The 24427-nt window shown below is 32.9% G+C and overlaps 4 protein-coding genes across 4 annotated transcripts; 3 read left to right on the forward strand and 1 right to left on the reverse strand.

Annotated features, from left to right (window-relative positions):
- Nucleotides 1–259: 259 nt before the first annotated feature.
- Nucleotides 260–7145, forward strand: PPL_12614 (uncharacterized protein; the record flags this gene model as incomplete). Its single annotated transcript, XM_020583340.1, has 8 exons — nt 260–288; nt 465–528; nt 801–864; nt 1265–1563; nt 1668–1687; nt 1758–2275; nt 2350–2520; nt 2593–7145. 8 exons carry the CDS (start codon nt 260–262, stop codon nt 7143–7145), a joined length of 5718 nt encoding a protein of 1905 aa, XP_020429527.1.
- A 133-nt stretch (nt 7146–7278) lies between these two features.
- PPL_12615 (uncharacterized protein) lies at nt 7279–14709 on the reverse strand (the record flags this gene model as incomplete). The annotated part of the gene is made up of 6 exons (XM_020583341.1): nt 7279–7291; nt 7387–7432; nt 7454–8443; nt 8495–12726; nt 12786–13331; nt 13394–14709. The coding sequence occupies 6 exons, from the start codon at nt 14707–14709 to the stop codon at nt 7279–7281; spliced, it is 7143 nt and encodes a 2380-aa protein (XP_020429528.1).
- Nucleotides 14710–17569: 2860 nt separating this feature from the next.
- On the forward strand, nt 17570–19305 carry PPL_12616 (uncharacterized protein; the record flags this gene model as incomplete). The annotated part of the gene is made up of 6 exons (XM_020583342.1): nt 17570–17753; nt 17862–17916; nt 17996–18594; nt 18679–19006; nt 19096–19254; nt 19284–19305. 6 exons carry the CDS (start codon nt 17570–17572, stop codon nt 19303–19305), a joined length of 1347 nt encoding a protein of 448 aa, XP_020429529.1.
- A 244-nt stretch (nt 19306–19549) lies between these two features.
- On the forward strand, nt 19550–24191 carry PPL_12617 (uncharacterized protein; the record flags this gene model as incomplete). Its single annotated transcript, XM_020583343.1, has 7 exons — nt 19550–21938; nt 22029–22164; nt 22236–22865; nt 22957–22994; nt 23085–23370; nt 23441–23820; nt 23902–24191. The coding sequence occupies 7 exons, from the start codon at nt 19550–19552 to the stop codon at nt 24189–24191; spliced, it is 4149 nt and encodes a 1382-aa protein (XP_020429530.1).
- Nucleotides 24192–24427: the final 236 nt, after the last annotated feature.

Here is a 24427-nt window from a genome sequence, read left to right on the forward strand (position 1 = left end):
GCAAGTTAGATAATTATCTGGCAAGCTAACTTACTCATTCTAAAACATATTTACTCTTGTTTATTCGAGTCAATTCATCCACACATTTATTCCACGAATAGAAAGGAATAATCGCGATATATATATATACGGTACTGTGTATGTATCAATTTTCATCTTCTGTTCACCAATTAATTGGTGCACTATAAATGTAAACACCGTGAAGATTACCTTTAAAATTCTATACTCATGACCTCCCAATCAACCATTTGAGAGTTAAATGAGTTGTATTATGCAATCAATCGGTAGGTATCTAACCATGATATCGATTTATATTAATACACTGCAGTGCAGATAAATTCTAGCTCGATAATAATTGGTTAACTATTAATTCTCAATTATAAATATTGGAAATAACTTACAGTTGTAAGGAACTACATTGGAAATAAACAACCGTTGGTTCAAGCTCTGTTAAAATATTTAAGGACCGATTATACATCTGATTGCTTAAATCATTCGTTCTATCTAGCTTGCCAGTTCCTTTGCATGGTAATAAATCACGAACCTGTTATAAGATACTGTATAATACCGACGCTATACCAATATAGTGTATACAATGTTTACAACTATAAACTTATGGTTGTTGCTTTTTCTATATTTTTGCAATATATATCATTTGTGTAATTTCATTTTATCCCTCCGCCAAAAAAATGAAAAAATTTGGCTGGGTTTTGTGCATTTTGCAAAAATAATTGGGCATACAAAAAAAGCTGTGCAAAAAAAAAACCCAAACTATAAAATGAAATAACACATTTGGTAAGAACATCGAACCGCTAGTATGGGTCTTGTTATCAACTTTAATAATGGTGATCGCTGCTCATATTCGTATATATATAATAATAATTGGATATTTATTTAAATTTGTAATATCCATACCAGTTTGCTAAATAATTACTTTTGTGTTTACAAGTTTCTAAAAATATTACAAATTTTTTTGTAATAAAATCTTTTTTGACGAGAGTGCAAAAAACCGTTTATCTGGTTTCGAATTTTAAAAAAATCAGAACAAATCGTGGAATAAAAAAAAACCAATGGAAATTTACGAGCTTTGGCATCAGATTTTTTATAAAAATACTTAAAAAAGTCTAAATTAAACTATACTGGTACCTTTTTGAAACATCACTTTCAAATTTTGTTTACTTTTCATCATTATTTTATTTTCTTTTAATACTAGAACAACAAATAATGATTAAAAATTATTTATTTATAAAATTATTTTTATTAGTAAGATTACTTTCTTTGGCTAATGGTCAGTATATTTGGCAATATGCATATCCCTATGGTACTCAAAACTGTGCTGGTACACCGACTATAGTATCATCATTTTTTTCTGGCCAATGCTATAACAGTGGTATTGGAGGTTTCAAACATGTCATTTCTGGAACGACAATCACCACATATATATACTCTGACGCAACCTGCACTAAACAAACTCTAAGTGATTCATTAGCTTCTGGTGCATGTTCAGCTGGAATTTATAAAACAATTATCCAAAGCAACTATGTAATTCCTAGCTATGGTTTTGTAAGTTTACAAGAGATTTTTTTTTTTTTTCAGTATTTTTTTATTTATTTGTTTTTTAATCATGATAATTTAATTAATTCAAAATTACGATAATTTTTATTTAGATTTATTATGAAAGATATTCGTATGTATTTTTCTTAATTTTATTTATATCCAAAAATATTAATATAAATAATATTTTTTATTATTTATAGAGCAACAGCTTGTACCAGTAAAAATAATGTTAGAGTTGTTTTACGTCCTGGTGTTTGCAGTTATACCGATTCTGTAAGTGGATACATTAAAGGTACAATGGGTAGTTTAACATCTGCAACTCTTGGTTTCACAAAGGATCTCACTGGTCAGTGCCCAAGCGTAACCAACGTAGTTTATTCAACTTCCAGCTGCAAAACAAATAATGATTTCATTATGAATGCATTCAGTGCCACAGCAGCTGCTTCTATCGGATTCGGTACACCTAAAGTTTTAAGTTACACATCACTAAGTATCCCCATCACTCTCAATTGGCCATCACCAATGACCATGAAAGTTGAAATCTACAACGGTGCTTCATACGATGCCACTTCTTGTACAGCGACAACCAACGGTCAGACCTGTACAATTACCAATGTCAAGGCTGGTATTGCTACCAATGTAAGAGCCACCATAAATGGTGCTGCCCCATTCGGTGGAACTATTACCGCCACTTCAGGAAATATCCAAATGCCAACAGGTATGTTAATAATTATTAGTCAAAGAGATTATTATTTCAAAGTTTATTAATTTTATTATTTTTAACAAAACTAGTGGACACAATGAAATCGGTATCTGTTACTGCCAGAACTACCAAAACTATCACTGTCAGCTATTCTTCAAATCAATTTGTAAATGGAGTGACAACTTATGTTGTAAAGTCAAATGGAGCACAGGTTTCAGGATGTTCTGGTACAACTTGTACCATCTCTGGATTAACTGCAGGTATTTATCAACAATTCTCATAAAATACTTAAAAAATCAAATAATGATTTTATTAATCACTTCTTTTTAAAGGTACAACTTATACAATTGCTGTAAATGCTGTAAACTATGGAACAAATTCAGCTGCCATCTCAACTTCAGGAGCAACATACACTGCTGTCACAACCCCATCTTTGGCAACTGATCCCTCGCCAACTTCAATTGTTGCAACCTTTTCTTCTTTAGGTGGTGTTCCTACACCTGCCACCACTTACCAAGTTTTATTGAATGGAGCAGTTCAATCTTGTACTACTTCACCATGTACTCTGTCTGGTTTGAAAACTTTAAGTACATATACAGTACAAGTAAAAGCAACCAACGATGGAACTGTAGCACAATCCAGCGTCGTATCTGTCAAGCTCTGGGATTTGATTAATAACCCAACCCTTTCAGCAATCATGTATACCAACAGAGCTATTTTATCATTCAGTGTATCTGGAGGTAATCCTTCTCTTACTAGATACTCTATCACCTCTAATGGTGCTGCAGTAACTGGATGTCAATCTATCGCCACCACAACTTGTACAGTTTCTTCGCTCGCTCCTGCAACTTCTTATAGTTTTGTAGTAATTGCTACCAACGATGGTACCTCTGTAAACAAACCACTCACACAATCGACTTATTCTTTGATCACCACACCAACTATCCAAGCAACCACCATCGCAACCAAGAGAATCGTATTAGGATATTCGACTACTCAAGGTGTTCCAGGTGGTACACTTTACACCGTAAATAACAATGGAGCCAATGTAGCGGGATGTGTTAATATTGCTGGAACCACTTGTTCAATCGCAGCACTAACACAAGCTACCAAATATAATTTCGTTGTAACAGCTGTCAACGATGGAAAATCTATGCCAGCTTCACTTTCAGTGACTACTGTCACTGAAGTAACCACACCAGTTGTTTCCATCCAACAATCAGGTCTTTCCCTCACAATTTCATATTCCACACAGAATGGATATCAAGCCTCTGTTTATGATGTTTTAGTAAATAGCGTTATTGCTTGTTCTGCCACATCGCAACTTCAATGTAATTTCAATTCAGTTGTACTTGGAACTAAATATGATGTCCAAGTTAAAGTCACAAATGACGGTACAGTTAAAACTGGTACTGCAAGTTTCCAAACTGTTGCAGATACCATGAAAACATTACAAGTCGTCAGTTACTCAAGTACAGCTTTAACTTTTACTTATTCATCAACCTACGGTGTCCAGGGTGTTACAACTTTTGGATTCACTATTAATGGTGCTCCAGTTACATGTACAGGCTTCTCTCAATGCACTGTTTCGGGATTCACTCCAGTCAATCCAGGACTTCAATTAACTATTGTTGGTAAATCAATAAATTATGGAAATGCCTCTCCAACCAAGACAATCACTCAACAATTGTATCCAGTAGTTAGCACCCCAACTTTTACAATGTCAAACACACCCAGTTCCATCTCATTGTCATTCCAATCGACAGGTGGTGTACCATCGCCAGTCACAACATATCAAGTCCTTTTCAATGGAACTGTTCAACCCTGTACAACCTCTCCATGTACTGTCTCAGGTTTGACAACACTTCAAACCTATGTTGTACAAGTTAAAGCTATCAACGACGGTGTAACAACTTCATCCACTACTCAAACTGTCACACTTTGGGATTTGTTGACAACTCCAACCATCTCTGCTACTATGTTGACCAAGTCTGCTACTCTAACCTTCTCTGGTACTGGAGGTAATCCAGCTCTCACTCGATACAGTATCACAATGAATGGTAGTCCTTATGCAAGTTGTCAATCGATTACCACAACAACTTGTGCCATCACTTCATTGAACCCAAGTACCTCTTATACCTTTATTGTGACAGCTTCCAATGCCGGACTAACACTTACCAAAACAATTACTGCTTCAACGTTCTCTGAAATTAGTGGAGGTACCTTGACAGCAAATTCCATCACCACCAAGTTGATAACAATAAGTTTCGATGTCACTGGAGGTGTTCCTGGTTCTACAAGATATACACTCACAAGCAATGGACAGTCTATTTCAGGTTGTACTAATATCGCGACAACAACATGCACATTAACAGGACTTACTTCATCTACTCCTTATACCATCCAAGTGACTGCCACCAACGATATCAAACAACTAGTCCTCTCCAACGAATTCACTACCTACACCACAGTTAGTAAACCAACCATGACAGCTATTGGTAAACCAACCTCCATTTTTATTAGATACTCATCTACCAATGGTGTTCCAACTCCAGCTACAGTGTATCAAGTACTTTTGGATGGTAATGTCTACAGCCCATGTACTGGAGTCGCCACTACTTGTAATGTTAATGGTTTAACAACACTATCAAACTACTCAGTTCAAGTCATATCTTCCAATGATGGAGTGGTCACTCAATCGGATTCCCAGAACCTTACTCTTTGGGATCTAATGGGTGAACCTATTATAACTGCCAATGTATTTACTAGAACCATTCAAATAAGCTATGAGGCACCAGGTGGAGATCCACTCCAAACTTCTTTTGTTGTCACAATGAATTCAATCACAATCAATGGAATTGGAAACACAGTTTGCCAAGAATCCAAGCCTGACGCATCAGGAGAATGTAATCTTTTGAATTTGGCACCAAATACCTACTATTCCTTTAATGTCTCGTGCCAGAATGGTGACAGACAATTTAGCTCCACATTGGATGTCCAAACCTTTGCTTCTTTGTCAAACCTCCAAGTCTCACTTGACTATATTACCACCAAAGAATTATCATTGACCTATTCAGCTGACAATGGTATTACTGATCAAACTTTCTTCAATGTAACAGTCAAGGGAGTACCAATATGTGTCCACACTCAAAATACAACCTGTATAATTAACGGTCTGGCTCCAGGTTCCACTCAAGACATTAAAATTACTGCTGAAAATGATGGAACTATCTTGACTTTCAATAACAAGTATTCCACCTATCAACAAGTTAGTACTCCATTGGTTCAACTCACACAGTTATCAGTCAATTCAATTGAAATAGATTATTCAAGCTTATATGGAATTCCCGATACAACCACCTATGATGTTTTGGTCAATGGATCAGTCATCTCAACAAACACCACAGATTTGACAAGTATATTAAATCCTTTGGAACTTGGATCACTCTACCATGTCGAGGTCATTGCTTATAACGATGATCTTTCCAAGACTGGTGAATCATTTATTCAAACCTATCAGTCACCTTCCGCTCTAAATTTTAGTGTTAAAGCAACAGTATCATCTATTCATATCTCTTGGAATGAATCACAATACGGTTTCCCAAATTCAACTTACTACGCCACTGCAATTTCATACAACTCTCAAGACTGGATTACTATCTGTCCAAAATCAAACAAATTGTTTTGCGATATTCTTCATTTGGCATCAAAGATTAGTTATGTAGTACAAGTCACAGTATACAATTCATTCTACCTTCCAGTTGAAAATTCTGTTACAGTTACTACTCTATCCAACCAACTAGATGATTCAGTTTGCAAAAAGAATGAATCATCACCAATTTGTTCAGATAATGGAGATTGTGTAGAGGGACTTTGCACTTGTAAACCAGGTTGGACCGGTATCTTTTGTCATATCGACAAAAACAATAATCATAATGGAAATGATACAATCACACCAAATCCAAACAACCCAACAATCGATATAGAAAATAATGGTATCACTTACAAGTTTGAGTTATTCCTCCTCACTGAAATCAATGACATGGGTGAATCCGTACAGACTTTGAATATTTCAGACTTCATTTGGGATCTAGATTCTGATTTCAACTACAATGTGAGTCATCCAATTACTGGAGAGATTCTCATTCGTAACAGTTGGGTTTACTCTTCAAATTCTTCATCCATGAAGTATGTAGATTCAATGGAGATTGCTTTCCTTCAATATCAAGCTCCAAAGAATTCTACTTTGACTGTTACTTCATATCCAGTTTCTTTTGCGGGTAAAGAATTCCAAATCAATATTGGTTCCAACAAGTTTACTATGCGTGTGGACAAGTGGCAATTCACATCGAAATTGAATAGCTTGGTTCTTTCAATGAGAGTAACCAATCCTATTGGTGTCAAAGATAGTTGTGGAAACCTAGTGAAGCCTTCATCCAATGATACTTTTGTATCTACTACTTCCGATGTATCCATATTCAATATAGGTGATGGCCATGGAAATTATATTATTGGATCAATGTTAAATACTTTAATCGTTGATACTATACCAATGACTGCAATGCACACCTATATTCAAAAAGAAGGACAAGTTGAAATTAGCACTGTTATTCCACAATTTGAAGAATTCGCTATAGTTGACCCTGATTTTGGTATGATCCTTTCACCAGAGAAGGAAGATGGAGTCCAAAATCAACAAAATTGCAATCAATCCACCAAGAAAGATGATAAATGGAGAATAGTTGTTGGAGCAGTTGTAGGTGGATCAGTTGGTATTGCGCTTGTTGCTGGTACAGCTCTACTCATTAGAAAGAGAAAGATTGCAGCCAGATACAATAAAAGAATTAATGCTGCTGCTCAAAAAGCAAGAGATTCATCACAATAAATCAATAAATAAATAGCTTTAGAAAACAATCATAATTTATTTTTCTTTGTTTGAATTTCTACGATTAATAAGTGTTGTATAAATATTATTGATTGAAAGATTGGGGATTTGGGCGATTGTGAAAATATCTTGTTCAATTTTCATATCTAAAAAGAATTTAACTTGAACAGTCATCAATGAATCAACTCCAAAATTCTTTAGGGGTGTTTCAATATGGAGTTTTTGTTTTGGGATAGATAACAAATTTGAAAATCCGTCTAAAATAGTCTCAAGTGGATCTTCATCATCTATTGAGATATTTGATTTACGAATTTCACCAACAACCATGTGATCAACACCAAATTGTGTATGAGGATGTACTTCATATGCACGAGAAGAAGTGATATTGCATAGAACTGGAGTACAGTAAAGAGGTTGAGAGAGAATCATTTCAAGACCTCCAAAGAATATTGAAAGTGGAATTGGGTAAACACCTCTAGTAATAAAGAATTCTTGAATTCCAGCAGATTCAGCAACAGTTCCTTCACCAAGAATAGGACCTAATCTGATTGATTTAGATTTCAATCCAAGTGTATCATTTCGATATTTACACAATGCATCAACTGCAAGACATGCTGAATTGTATGATGGTTGTGATGCTTCACCACTAAATCCTGAAATCGACGAAAATACAACGAATTGTTTCAAAGGTAGATTGAGATCTATTGATAAAGTGTGAAGATTATGTCCTCCTACAACTTTTGGATCATGAACTTTCTTGATATTATCATATGTCACTTCATTGATTGGGAACGATTCAAAAATGACTGCAAGATGGAATATTGTTTCAATTGGTGGCATTGAATTTGAAATTGATTCAATTCTTGATTTCAATTCATTGATATCGGTGATATCAGTTTGATAGAAATGAATTCTTGTTGATTTTGTTGAATTGATAATTAATTTCAATCTATTGTTCAATGTCGATTTTGAAAGAACAACAATATCAGAGGCATTTGTATGTTTTGCAAGCCATGGAACCAATTCAAGAGATAATCCACTTTGACCTGTGACAATGATTGTATTTGAAATATCAAGTTTGAAATCATTCTTTGGTAATGGTTTTCTATCTTTTGATTCTATCAATGGTTTAAGGATTGAATTGCGAATATTTGAATAATCGATCACAATTTTACCAATTTGTTTTCTATCCTTCATATAATTGAATGCATCTTTTATTTCGAAAGCATCAAATACTTTGATTGGAGTCATTTGAAGTTTACCACTTGTGATATCATTGAAAACTGTTGACATTAAATCTTTACAATATTGAATTCTATTGCAGAATAAATGTTTAAGATCTAAAATACTATATTGAATATCATTTTTGAATTGACCAAATCCAAAAGTATTATTATTGATAACATGAGTAACAATTAAATCAATTATTCTTCCATATGGTTTCATTGATCTAAAATTCTCTTCCATATATTCAACAGGTAATGTATTAATGAGAACATCAACACCGTTACATTGTTCTTGGATTTTATCAGCGAATTCATATGAATATGAATCGAAAACATCAATTAAGATATCAGAATAATTTGATTTGAGATAATCAATCTTTTCCTGAGATCCAGCAGTTGCATAAACTCTTTTACATTTCAACATTCTCATGACATTCAATGCTGCAATTCCAACACCACCAGTTGCTCCATGAATTAATATTGTCTCTTTCTTTGGATTGAAATTACAAACTTCAAACAATGAATGATATACTGTTGAATATACTACACCAACAGAAGCACATTCATTGAATGATAATTCTTTTGGTTTTACTAAGAAATATGATTGATCATTGATAGAATGAGATGCCATACCATTGCATGTATATAATGAAATAACTTCATCACCAACTTTAAATTGATTGACTTCACTTCCAATTCTTGAAACAACTCCAGTAGCTTCATGTCCTAGAGAAGGATGATAGATATCTCCTCCAATCATCATTTTTTGTGGAAGTAATTTGAGATGGAATAAATTATCTTTGAAATTCAATCCAATTGATTTAACTTCAAATTCTAATTCATTGGGTTGTAATTCTCTTCTATTCCTGAGTTTGTAATCAAGATTGATATTAGCCATTGTTAATATATTTTCATCCTTTGTTTCATATGCTTTGGAATATTTGAAAACATCATTTTTGATATCTTTTTCTCTTAAAACCATTATTTCATTGTTGATTATTTTATAACTATATTCTCCAAGTTTTTCCTTGTTCACTGATAATTTAACAATTAGGTGAATAATATCCTTGTTTAATGAAGAATCAATATCTATAATCAATAGATCCAATTCCCTATGATCAACATATGCTGTATTTAAAAGTCCAACAATGGAATTTGATAAATAATTTGATGATTCATTATCTTTGGTAATTAAACTGATTCTTGGTTGTTTATCTTGATAGGTGAACAATTGTAATAATTGGACCAATGAATACAAAGTTTGTTGATATTTATCAACGATTTGAAGTTCAATAGTTGGAAGGAATAGAATTTGAGTTGAATTTTGAAGAATATCTGAATGTGATTCAATTTCATTTGATTTGATTAATGAAATCGATTCTTTTGAATATCCTTCAAAATATTCAATGGGAATTGTTTGGTTCTCATCAATAATGATTGATAATTTTTCAATATTATTAACTTTGAGTGATTTGATTGATGATTTCTGACTATGAATGATATACATATGTCCTAAATCTGGAGAAAGTTGATTTCCATTTGAATCATTTGGTCCATAAATTCTTGTATTCTTGAACTTATTATCTTCAGAAAGTAATTCAACCCATTGATCTGGTTTGAGAGCACAATGATCACGAATTTCATCACTATAACTCCAAAATTGTTTAAATCCACCAAATAATACATCAGTAGTGACTGATTTATAAGCAGGTTCTGCAAATAATAATATTCCATTTGGTGAAAGAATTTGATGGCAGTTTGAAATTGGAGATCTGATATTTGGACACACATGAATAACCAATGACATTAGAATCATATCATATGATGATTTCAAAAGTCCTTGATCAACTAAATCTTGATCCAAATCGATAACTTTGAATTTCATTTTCAAATTTGATTTGAATTTGTATTCATTTGAATATTTATCTTTCATTGGATTCACAAAGAATGATGAAACATCAGAAAAAGTATAAACAACTTCAACTTGATTCTGATCACCAAGAGAATATAACATCTCATCAAGTTGTGGAATCAAATAGTTTGTTACTGTTCCAGTTCCACCTCCAATTTCAAGAATCTTGATGATTCTATTTCCATTCGTTTGTTTGATTGATTCCAAAATAGATTGAACAGCAATGAATGATGTTTGTTTGAAATAGTATTGAATGAATGGAACTTTGTATAGATTTGAAATTACACCATCTCGGAATAATTGTTCACCATACTCATCATTTCCAAGTAATGTTTCAATAATTAATTGAGCTCCTCTTACTGAATTTTCGTATAGAGTAGGATCATATTTTGAAATGGATTCTGGAATTTCAGTAAGATTGAAATATTCTCGACCTTCTTTAAATATTTCAATTACTCTTGAGAATAGTTTGATATTCGTATCATTGGAAATGAATTTGAATTTGATCATTGATTCCTCAATTGATTGATTCAAAACTTCTTCAAGATTGAATTCTGGTATTCTTTTGATAAATAACAAATAAAATGCTATAATAAAATCAATTCTTAGTTCATTAATTTCGAGACATGCCAATGATTCTTCGATGAGAAGTGATGGAATGATATCATTTGGATTTGAAAGTTTTGAATCTATAGATTGACGGAATGAATCAAAAAGTTCTTCATGAGGATATTTAAGTTTCTTCATTCTTAATCTTTCACTAGTTCCAACTGTGAAATTCTTCATTTCCAAAATTAATTTACCATTGGGATCAACAAGTAAACAATTTCCAATACATTCATAATTATTGTATTCAACAATTCTTGTCAATAAGAATAAATGATCTGGTGGATTTGATTCCAATTCTTGAAGATTCTGATAACTGATTCTCATATCATCGATGGATTTGAAAATGAATTGTCTTCGTTCGTCAAGAAGACCAATTAATCCATGAGCACAATTATCAATCAATGTTGAATTGAGAATCTTTGAAGGTGTATTTGATGTTGATTTTGTTTGTAAAACTGCAAATGACATTTGATTTCCAATCGAAATCGATTTTATATGTTGGAATGCAGGTCCATATCTCAATCCAACTCTGGGGGTTCTCTTGTACAACTCTTCTTGAGTGAATGTTGACAAATTACATTGATTCTTGAATGATTCAATATCAATTATTCGATTACTTAGTTTTGAAACAAGAGTAACTTTAGATTTAGCAGATTTAAAGAATTCATCTTCTAAATCATAAAAGTCAGAATTCTTATTGTAGAAATCGATTGAATATTCCAATTTCGATATCTTTTCCATATCAGTGACTAATTTTAAGGATTGTCCTTTTTTAGTATCCAAAAAGAATGGAACCAAAAATTCCAATCGATTAATTATAATATCATGTTGTTTTGATTGGAATATTTCAATGATTGCCTCAACATACGCAGCACCTGGAAGAATGGGACGATCTTTAACTTGGTGATCTTTTAAATATTGATATGGTTTCCTTTCAATATCAATATCAGAAAGATAAGATTCATTTCCATTGAAAACTGATTTTCTTCCGAGAATTGAAGTTGAAGGACCTTTTAATCTTTTGAATTTTGATTGATGTGATTCTCTCCAATATAAATCAGAATCCCATTGATATCGAGGAAGAATTGAAACATTATCTCTCCAAAATGGATTTGAAATATCAGAATGATTGAATTGTGATTTGAAATCAATATTGACACCAATACAATGAAGTGTTGCCAATGATGATTTGAATAATAATTGTTCATCTTTGTTTCTTTGAATTGGTGAAATCACTTTTGCAGATGGAATTGTTTGTGTGATCAATCCAGATAATGTTGGATGTGGTGATATTTCAATGAATACATAATCTTTCAATTCATCTTTGAGATCTCTCATAATTGAATCTAATGTCTTCTTGAAATATACTGGATTTCTGATATTATCATAAATATATTTAGAATCTATTTGACCCAAATTGAGATCACCAGTCACAGTTGAATACCATGGAATCGTTGATTGTTTTGATTTCAAATCATTGATTTCATTGATAACTTTATCTTTGATAACTTCTTGATGTGATGAGTGGAATGAACATGGTGTTCGAAGGAATGTATGAAAGATATCTGATTGTTTCAATTGTTTTGTGAATTCATTTAAATTATCATTGTTTCCAGTGATTACAATTGAATTATCAGCATTATAACATGCAATCTCAAGATTTGGGAATTGATTTTGATATTTCATTTTGAAATGATCAGAACTGATTCCAACAACTAACATTCTTCCAGATCCAATTGTTTCATTTTGGAATGATGCTCTTAAATGAACAACTTTGATTGCATCTGATAATGTCAAATTTCCAGAAATATATGCAGATGTGATATCTCCAAAACTAAAATATTTAAATTAGTTAATATTTTTTAAAAATTAGTTATTTTTTAATATATATACCTATGACCAAAAACAATTGATGGATTCAATCCCGAATAACGATAAAGTTCAAACAATGCAACTTGGAACAAGAATAATGCAGGTTGTGCAATGATTGGTTTGTGAATATCATTTGAATCATTTGGAATTTGTTTCATCTTTTCAATGAGACTATATCCAGAATATTCTTTGAGTAATGAATCTAATTCATCAACTGTTGATTTGAATATTGGTTCATTCTCATAAAGATTCATTCCCATTTGATTCCATTGTGGTCCTTGTCCACAAAATACAAAAATCAATTTCTTTCCAATTGAATCTTTGATTGGTGATTGACCATTAATCTCAACTGATTTTGAATTGAAATCATTCCAATCTTTTGCAATGATAACTCTTCTTTGAGAATGGAATGATTTTGTTAATGATTGATAAAGTGCAAATTCTTTCAATGATATTCTATCTTGATATTCTTTGATTAATTCAAAATATTTATCGTTTGATGTTGATGAATTTGCACTGATTGGAATCAAATAATATTTATCATTATTTTTATTATCATTTAGATTCCTAAATTTTTAATTTGTTAATTAGTATCATTATTAAAATTTGTTTAATTTAAAAATACTTACCATTTATTTTTATCAATTTTATATTCTTGAAGAATGACATGACTATTTGATCCTCCAATTCCAAATGAATTGATTCCCATCATGATCAATTGATCATCCGGAAGATCTTCAGTTTCAGTGATAACTTGAATATTCGATTGTTTGAATGGAATCTTTTGATTGAAATTATTCAATTTGATACTTGGAACCAGTTTACGATTCTTTAACATCAATGATACTTTGATGAGTGATGCAACTCCAGCAGCACTTTCAAGATGTCCAATATTTGATTTCACAGATCCAATCTTCAATGGTCTTTCTGGTGAATGATTTGAAGAGAATACATCGATCAATGCATTCACTTCAATTGGATCACCAACAACAGTTCCAGTTGAATGTGCTTCAACATAATAGATTTGTGAAGCATCAATATTTGATCTTTGAAGTGTTTGTTTGATATTCTGAGATTGGGTTGTACTTGATGGTGTTGACATTGTATCCTTATTACAATGACCATCAGTATTGATTCCTCTTCCTTTGATGACTGCATAAATTCGATTTCCATCTCTTTCAGCCAATGAAAGTTTCTTTAAAACAACAACACCACATCCTTCACCTCGAACAAATCCGTTTGCGTCTTGATCGAATGGACGACAATGATCTGCAAGAACACCAATATTATCATACAATCTAGTTGTAAATGGATCAAACAAAGCATTAATTCCACATGTCAGAGCAACATCACATTCACCATCTTGAATGTATTTGATTGCAAGATCTGTTGTTGTCAAAGATGATGAACATGCAGTATCGACACACATCGATGGACCTCGGAAATCGAAACAATATGAAACTCTATTTGCAATCACAGAATGTGTGAAGAAATCACATAATACCTTTGGTAAAGTATCAATTTGACTTGGACCATTTTGTAATTGGTGATAATCAATAAGTGATACACCAACAAATACACCAGTATTCGATTGACGAAGAGATCTCACTGGGATTTGAGCATCTTCCAAAGCTTCATAAGCAAGAGTGAGCATTATTCTTTCTTGTGGATCAAGAACATCAGCATCCTTTGGTGATAATTCAAAGAATAATGGATCAAACTTTTTCCATTCATCCATTTCGACCAAACCAGCATTTACAGTTGAAATTATTTCATGTTCATGAAAAGTCTCTGACCATCTTTCTTTTGGGACTTTTACAATTCCATCGAATGAATTTTCAAGTGATTCCCAAAATTGTTGTGGTGAATTTACTTTTCCTGGAAAACGTAAACCAATTCCAACAACAGCAACATCATTTCCAGATGTTAAATCATTATTATCCATTTTTATTATTCTTTATTATTTATTAAATATAAACTATTATTTATTTACAGTTATTTATTAACTTTTAAAATGATCTCTCATTCATTCCATATTTATAATAAAAAAAAAAATTTTTAAATTATTTTCTTTTCCAAATTTGGGGTTATGATTCGTATCACAAACTCTGATATCTCACCATTAAGATACAAAAAAAATTATTTTTTTGAAGTGTTGTTGTGAACATCAAGTTTAAAAGTGTTTTTTGATTGGATCATTTCATTTTGATTTAAATTTAAAAGGAAATACTATGTGTTATTTCATTTTATAGGTTGGATTTTTGTTTGCACCAGCTTTTTTTGTAATTAAAAATTAAAACTGTGAATCAATTAACCCTAAAAGATAAAAGAAATTTGTGGGTAGTTGTAAAAAACAAATTTTTGTTTTCATTCTGATAATATTTTTTTGATTTAAATGAAATTATAACAACGAATAATCAAAAAAATAATAAAAATTGTTTCAAATGTGATTAAAATTATTATCTTTAGTAACAAGATACCAATGGTTAATTTAATTGATTCTGACAATATATATTGTATCAGATTATTAAGAACAAATCAATCACTATTGATATGAAATCATTTAACTGTATATATTGAGAAAGAGATTATTGGTGATCACACTCTATTTAACTACTCGTTTTAAATGTTTCAAATTCAAATAAGTTAAAAAATCATACTTGTTATAATCATCGATTGACTAATATTAAAGTTTAATCCTTTTTATAACTAAATTAATAAAAAGTTTAGAATAATCACACACATGTTTTTTCTATCAAAATATTTTAAGTCGTTAAAATGAATTTGTTCAGATGTAGTTAAATTCATTTTTTGTGTTTTGGTTTTTTTTTTGTTTGCTTTCTAGCTATAATAATACTTCAGATCCTTAATTTGTTGTCGCATATAAAGATAAAATATTTCTATTAGTAGCTATTTACTGTTACCACTCACCGTGTTTAATAATAATTTCTGTGATTCACAAGTAAGTATAAAAAGGTGAAACGATAAACTTCATGCTTTAAATGTTATTGTTCGATTATAGGAGTTGTTTAGAAAATCATACTTGTTATTAACATCGATTGGCTATAATAGACATAACGAAAATTGCAACCCCAATAAAATATGTGGTAGCTATGTTTTAATTTACAAAATTTCAGTGATACCCTTTGTTTAAATAAATAAAAAAAAAAACTAATAAATTAACAGTTAAATGTTGATGTAAAAAATAGTTCAATAAAATTGGTATTTTTAATAAAAATAAAAATTATTAAACAAAGTTAATACTTTAGTACTTTTGAATATATAATATTAAGTTATTAAAAAAAGAAAGGTTGTTGTCTTAAAAAACAATATTTAGCTAATTCAATTTATTACAACTATTACACCAGTCGTAACTGTACAATTAATATACGTGATAAGATATGATATGATGATACAATATATTAATATGATAATTATATAAATATATAACAACGAGCTTAATTAATTTGAAATTAGGTATTAATTCGTTTTGAAGGAGCAACCTTAAAGCAAGCGATGAATTTAAACCAGTTTATTTATTTTGGTTATTGTTCTTTTTTTAACAGTCATATTACTAATAAAATAAACTAATATCCAAATGGAAAAAATTGGTGGTTTTTTAGTGTATGATATATATATATATATATATATTTATCAGCACAGAAATAAACACTCACACATAAGTTGATATCATTCAAAATCAGAGAAATTAAACACACCACATTATTGGCACACGCTGACTTGTCTCTTTTATTTTATTTGCAGGTATTTTAAATTGATAAATTTTTATTTTGCTTGCTTCTTGAAAGGTTGCATCTACCAATAAAAACTCACAGTTTTATTTATTATTCAACAATCAATTTTAATTTATTATACAATTCAAGTGAAGTAGAGAGAATGATTCGATTTGCATTTTAAATTTAATTGATTTTTTAAAAAGTTCTATTTCTCAGAGTTGATCAATAGATCCAAAACAACAATTAATTGAATGATAGTTAGAATCATGTGGTGTAATCAATTCTGGACCTCAATATGTAATGAATTCTAAAGATCTTCCTTGAAGTCAACAGATTCCTTTGGCCATTCAAGCTTAACTGCCCACGTGGAGGTTTCAACCATAAGATGATCCATTTCCTTGAGGGAGGTGATTCTGGTAACCGTGAAAACTTCAATTTTATAATTGCTTAGTGTTGCTACTTCAGTCATTAATATTGCTATTGTTATTAATGTTATAAATAATATTTCTATTGTATTTGTTGATTTAAATCTAAATGATATTGCAGGTCATCATCTTTATCTAAATTTTTCCTTAGATAATAAATGATTGATTAGTAACATTCTCTTGTGAAGTAGGATAATAGTTGTCGACTTATAGGATTCAATTGTAACAGGAGTGATCACGTGATTAAAGAAGATACTATCAGAGCGAAAGCACTTCAGATAGTGCAAGAGTATGACATTACCAGCACTGATAAGATCATTATTAACAAGACACTGGTTACAACTAAACCAAGATTCAGTATAACATACGTTCATTTCTTAATAGCCTTAGAATTAAAGAGGGTAAAAATATTTTGATCAAATTTAGTTAATTTTTCGAATCATTCTCTTGCTATTTTAATCTACTACAAATCATTCTATTCCAATCAAAAAAAAATTAAAAAAATCATTTTTTTTAAATGAAAGTTGAAGATTCCCATTTTTTATGAACAATTTTTAATTCACTCTTTTGTTTTTTTTTTTTTTTTTACTTAAAATAGATCTATTTCATTGTATAACAACACAACAAAACAACAAACAAGACAATGAGTTCGGTTGTTGGATCGCTTGAAAACTATTATGTTGCGCTGAGTAAAGCGGTGGCCGACGGCACCAAGTCAAACAACCAATTGCTAAAGTTTGATATCATATGCAATGTAGACCAACTTTTGGATCGTATGAGCAAGACTGAACTCGATAACAATGCTTCAAAGTGGATATCTCTCCTAAGTAACTGTCTGTTACAGACGAACGGTATCTCAATGTCAACGATCATCGGAGACATCCTCAGTCGGCTCTTTGACATGCCCACCGGATCAAAAGTAGCAACCACCATAGTAAAGAGTATAATTACATCGCTTTCAACCAAACAGACACCACCCAATACTAAATCGTAGGTAATCTAAACAATCTATTCATTTTATGACTGTATAGTACTAACTAACTAGTCATTATTATTATTATTATTATAGTGCGTTAGCAGAGGTATTGGGTATTATATTTAAGAATAGTAAGACATTGGCAATTGTGTTTATGTCAGAGAGTTTTCAGTTGTTTGTTCGACTGATAAAGGCATCGGAAGCAAAGGTCGGATGTATGCGTGCGATCGGCATGATGCTGGAGAGTATCGGTGCATCGGGTAATCCAATACACTTGGAATGCTTCAAGTTGATAAAGTCGATCTATCCAACGGCAACCAACACCAATGACTTTAAGTTGGAGTGTCTGTCATCGGTTGTACCAATAGTGAAACATTATAACAATACAGATATCAAAATGGATGGTTTGGATCAAAAGATTTTGAATTTCATTTTGAAAGCAACGCTCGATGTAACATCGGTTGTCGGTGGTGGTAGTGCCGACCCTGCCAGCAACATCGACTCACCCAACTCCACCAACAAACGTGCATCGGAACTACTAGGTTGTCTACTGGCTTCATTGTTCTACAAAGACAACAATCACTCTACAACCACCACCACAACCGGTGGCATCGTAAAATCAAACATACTCTCTGGTCAACGTTCTCACTGGACATTAGAGAATTGTTTACAATTCATTGGTAATCAATTTAGTAAGTAACAAATATCATAATAATAATGATTATTATTATCATAATATTAGAAACGTTAGTTACTAACCTATTTTTAAATAATAGTATCTACAAATAAGAAAGAGATAAAGATTAATTTATCGATTGCATATTGTCAGTTATTACAGAATATAAAGCTGTTGGATTTAGAGAAAGAGATCGATTCGATATTATCACATTTATTAAAGTTACTTGGAAGTAGCAATAGAAACTTGTCGACTGCTCAAGACCAAGCACAAACAAGAACATCGGTATCATATATACTCAGACACGGTCTTGGTCAGAATCTAAGTGAAAACGGACAGCAATCAATGGTTAGATACTTTACAAATATCATATCACAAGCCGACACCTTTAACGAACTAACCATTGTTGTATCATTAAAAGAATTATCGTATGTATTGATATTTATATGAGTACTCACATTTAAAGACAACTGGACATTAACTAACTACTATATTGCTATTTAAATTTAAACTAAAGTCAATTATTATTACAATTAGGTGAAGGTGGTATCGTTCAGTATGACGATCTTTCAACCTATATGTTCTCTTTGCTCAACGATAGAAATCAATCTACAAGACAGTGGTCAGCTATAGGTTTACGATCGTTGGCCAGTAACATTCCAAAGTTGACTTACAAGTTAATGAGTCAGTGTTTGTTGAATTTAGGTTCGATACTGGAGGAGTTTGAAAAGCCAAACATACAGCCAGAACCTCTAAAGAAGATAATGAACTCGGTGAAGGGCAATTCACTGGGAATCGCTGCGCTAATTGCAACTTTGAAGAGCTCTGAACTTGGTGTGCCGACAACGCTGATCCAACAGATTACGAAAACTAGCTTATCACTGCTAGCCAACCCTGACTTTCTCAACCCGGCCATTACGCTGGCCAAGCTGGAAGCTGGCTGGTCGATGATGAACTCACTACTCCGATGCATGGGTGAATCGTTTGTCTCTGAGATTCTACCGGCTCTATTCACCAGCTGGAAGCAATGTTTCAACATTACAACGGTGCATCCAACTGCCGAGCGTGACATTGTCATATTTGCCAAGACGCGTGCTGACGCGCTGCTACCGCTGCACTCGCTCATCGTCAACTGTCCAAAGTTGATGAACAGCAAGATGGTAGCATCAATCGTGACATTCCTTTCGAATACGCTAAAGACAGTGAGTGAACTACCGGCTATCTCCACATCATTCCAGATATCAACCAATGAAATCACACAGATGTTGGAGTTGAACTTGATTCGCGCATTCCAAGCGTTGCCGGCATCGAGCTATGCCACTCAACACACAATGCTAATGACTGTTGTAACATCACTCATACTGGATGGCAGTCATAATACACTGCTGCCAACACTCTACTCCAAGGATGACCAAGACACGCTGTTGCCAGACTTCAACTGTACCAGCCAGCAATTTGAAAGTCAATTCCTTGTGCCTCTCTCGAGTCAAGACAGTTCACTTGTCTCACTTCCACATGTATCGGACTGCTATCTTGCCAATTTGACACAGAACCTAGAGGTTAGAGTGGTAAATGCATCGATTGAATTGTTCTCCACACTGTTTATCTCACAGCCTGACCGTCATCGTACACAACTCTTGGATCACTTCTCCAATTGCATTAAGGAGTGTAGCAATCCACAACAAAAACATGTAATGACTGTCAACTCAATGACGACTCTGCTGTACATTCTCAAGAGTATGGTCACCTCCAACATGGCATTTGGAAAGAGTGACGTTGCATCGAATATTCAACGATTCGTACAACGTTATTTCGGCGATGCCAATCCACTTTTGAGACGTGCATCCGCCGAGTGTCTAGGTGTTTTGTGTCGGTTGGAAGGCGACAACGCCACCACCGCCATCATCAAATCGCTCACCGAATTCATAAGAAAACCATCTCGGGAAGTATCGAGCATGGTTCGTGCAGGTTCTGCGCTGGTTTTTGGATGTATACAACGATCGGTCGGTGGCATGATGTCCCAGAAGCATTTGCCAACGACCATTGCCAATCTCCATGTACTGGCACAAGACCAACTCGCTCCAGAGGTGTGCGCTCATGCACTACACGCTCTGTACATCACAATTCAGTCATCTGGATTCTCATTCAACTCATTTGCATCACCGACACTGATGTTGCTACAAACCATATTGCTAGGTGAGAATCCACCCTACCAACTACTGGGTCGTGTTGTCAACTCGATTGTGATAGCGCTCGGACCTGAACTGGAAACGAATCGCGATGTTCTCTCCAAGTGTACGGCGACATGCGCCATTATCAAACGTCACGAGATACCGGTGGTTCGTGTCGAGTCGATCTACTACCTGCAGAAACTTATTATGTTCGCGCCAGCCACCGTCAACGAGTCAATGACCCAGGTGTTGATCAGCCAATTCAAAAGTCCATTCCCAATGCTAAGAATAACGGCTGTCACTTGTCTACGTCAGTTGATCAATAAGAAATCGTTTGAAGTCGGAATGAACGTAGTCGAGGATCTCTTCATGATGATCGATACCGAGAGTGACCAAAACCTTCAAAAGGAAATCAAACTACTGATCAACACGATCATCGATAACATGGCACCAAACAATCCATCCATCTGGCTACTTCTCTGTATGAATATTATATTGTCATCGAAACAAATGACCAAAGATTCAACCATTGGCGAAATAGCACTGGCGTCCTCCAACAACTCCACTTCCAACACCGCGACAAACAGCTCGCCGAATGCATCCAGCAATATAAATAACAACGACGAAGATAAAGACGACGATGAAGATGTTAAAGTAGTCGTTCAACAAGGTTCATCCGATAAGATCGAATACGTTTATCGTTGGTTCACCAAAGTGTTTGCGATCGAGTGTGTCCGACGTGTTATCTCTGTGGTGAAGAACAAACCGGAGCACTTTAACATGCTGCTTGCAATGGCACACAACAACAATCAGAGCAATCTTGCACAGCACAGATCGACCAACAACTGTTTGATTCTCCACCTTCATGATCTCGTTGGAATTGCATTCAAAGCGGCAACCTCACAGATCGACACAATGCGTCCAGTCGGTATACTATTGCTGAAAGACATACTCGAGAGTTTCTCAACCTCGATCGATCCCGACTACGAAGGACATCTTCTACTGGAACTCTATCAAGCACAGATCATGTCTGCACTACGTCCGGCATTCTCGTCCGATGCACTACCCAACCTACTTTCAGTCGGTTGCACTGTATTTGTAAACTTTGTTGAAGGTTCACTCCACTACGATAGTTCTGCACTCAAAAAGACTACCACACAACTATCAGCACCTGTTAAAAACCTAAGAAGTATGTTATTATAATAATATTATCCTATTGTTAATATTGTATAATTCTAACTAATGATCATCTACTACCATATCTATATATTATAATTAGATCTTAACTTCCCTGTATACAATGAAAAGGCAACTACACTTGTACAACTCTCTATTCTAAAGACATTTGCTCAACTCTATCTATTATGCAGAAAGAAAGAATCATTAAACACTATTCTATCACCTGTTATTACACCGTAAGTAATTTTAAATATCTATATAGATAAATTAACATTAACCAACATGTTTTTGTTATTTGTTATTTTAGTATATTACCTTATCTTAGAGTTCATTGGGTGACATTCTTGAAGGAATATTCATTGTTGGTATCACAACCACCCTCTATCTATCACGTTTGTAATCCAATGTTCTTCTCACCACTCAGTTTCAATGAATCTGTCGACTACTTTAAAGAAGCGTATCCATTCGTTGTTAAAGCATTGGCATCACTCATTGCAACACCCTATTGGTTAGAAGGTAGAAATGTAGTAGAACAGCAACAACAACAACAAGAGTCGACTACAACTGAATCCACCGATATTAATAAAACTACTACCAATGATAATAACAACAACGATCCAATACTCATTGAAACAAAACCGATGGAGGATATTAATTTAATAATGGGACTGTCGCTTTTGCCACAGGAAAAGTTCCTTTTGGATCCTACAGAAAAGACCTTGAATGCCAACCACATTGCTCTTACACTCGAGATAGTTGCACTTACATTACAACCTTCATCGGCAGACATCAACGAATTCCAATTGGATCGAATCAACGAGATATGTCAGATCCTCCAAAGAGTCAGCTCCTTTGCCAACTCTAACAAGATACAAACACAACTCATTGAAATCATCAATAATCTATTCCAATGTTTTGGTGATTCAATTATCAAAGAGTTAGTATCTAACAAATCAACCTACTCTAGAAGATGACAAATTGACAACTAACAAACAAATCTTTACTTCTCTTGTTATCACACAAATTAGAGTCGAGATATTCAATCTATTATTAAAAGTTTTATTTGGTAAATATTAAATCATTGGTTAGAGGATAGATAAATAAGCGATATAATTAGTTGTTACCTACTTATTAACTCTGCTTTACTATAATATAGATCCTATGAAACCAGAGAATGAAGAGTATCAAATTAAATTCTATAGCTGTTGTATTTCTATTATTAAATTGATGGATATCGCACAGATTCAAGAGTACACACCATTGTTCTTATGGACCGTCACACAAACACTTGCCAATACCACAAATACCAATCTAATTACTTCTGCCATTCAATTTACCATTTCATTGCTACGTTTGTTCACATCAAAAGTAACACCTGACCTAACTCAATACACATCGATACTAAATGCATCATTGACTACCACTCTTGATAAATTAAACAAGTAAGTTGATTATTATCATTAAGTATATAACTAAAACTAACGTTTATCGTTTGATTTTTTTTTTTAAAAGAAATGAAACAAAACAAGGATTACTATTATTGCTATCTACGCTGATTATCAATCAACAAGAGCAGATGAATGATGAAATAACCAAATCGATTGTTTCATTCTTTAGATCGTCACTGCAGAATAAGGCTATCAAAGAGAAGCAGTATTCACTTCAAGTTCTTAGAAATATTCTTAATACTGGTGCATCTAATCCCCCGGATTCACCGACACACCGATTCTCATCAAAGTTAATAGGTGAACTATTCATTGATTTACAATCATCACTAGTCATGGCACCAACAACTTCCTCATCATCATCATCATCAGAACAAGATACAACCACCATTGAAATATTTAAACTATTTACATTATCTTTAACATTATTAAAGAATGATGATCAAAGTAAGTACATTTTATAATCCAAGAAATTAATAATAATATGTTACTAATGATTATTAATATCATTCATTATTATATATTTAGAATGTAAATTATTACAAATGATTGTACAAATAATGATATTCTTTTTGGATCCACATCAACAACCTACCAGCAATATACATCAATCTACATTACAGATTTTGTTGAACTACGCTTCTACTCAACCAAACTTTAAAGAAGCAGTGGCAGCACTTCCAATAGATCAAAAGCAAACACTTGAGCAATCGATTCGACAAAACTTTGAACAGCCAGCCAAGAAAGAGATTAAACTTCCAGCAAAACCCTCGATTCAATTGAACTTTGATTTCTCAAAGCAAATACCAAACTCCTAACTAAATATCATATCTGATTGAATCGAATAAACAAAAGAATCAGAACACCAACAAAATGGTTGCAACAACACAATTTTAAATTAAAAAAAAATACAAAAATGGGTTTAATTTTAATTGGACCAATTTTTATTTTTTCAAAGGATTTTCCTGTTTTTTATAAATTAAAAATAAGGGGGTGTTCTATCAATGATAACTTTAAACCAACCCAACTTGTCAAGAAATTTAAGAAATTATAT

This window comes from Heterostelium album, assembly GCF_000004825.1.
Source record: "Heterostelium album PN500 unplaced genomic scaffold PPL_scaffold10, whole genome shotgun sequence".
Classification (NCBI taxonomy): Eukaryota; Evosea; class Eumycetozoa; order Acytosteliales; family Acytosteliaceae; genus Heterostelium; species Heterostelium album.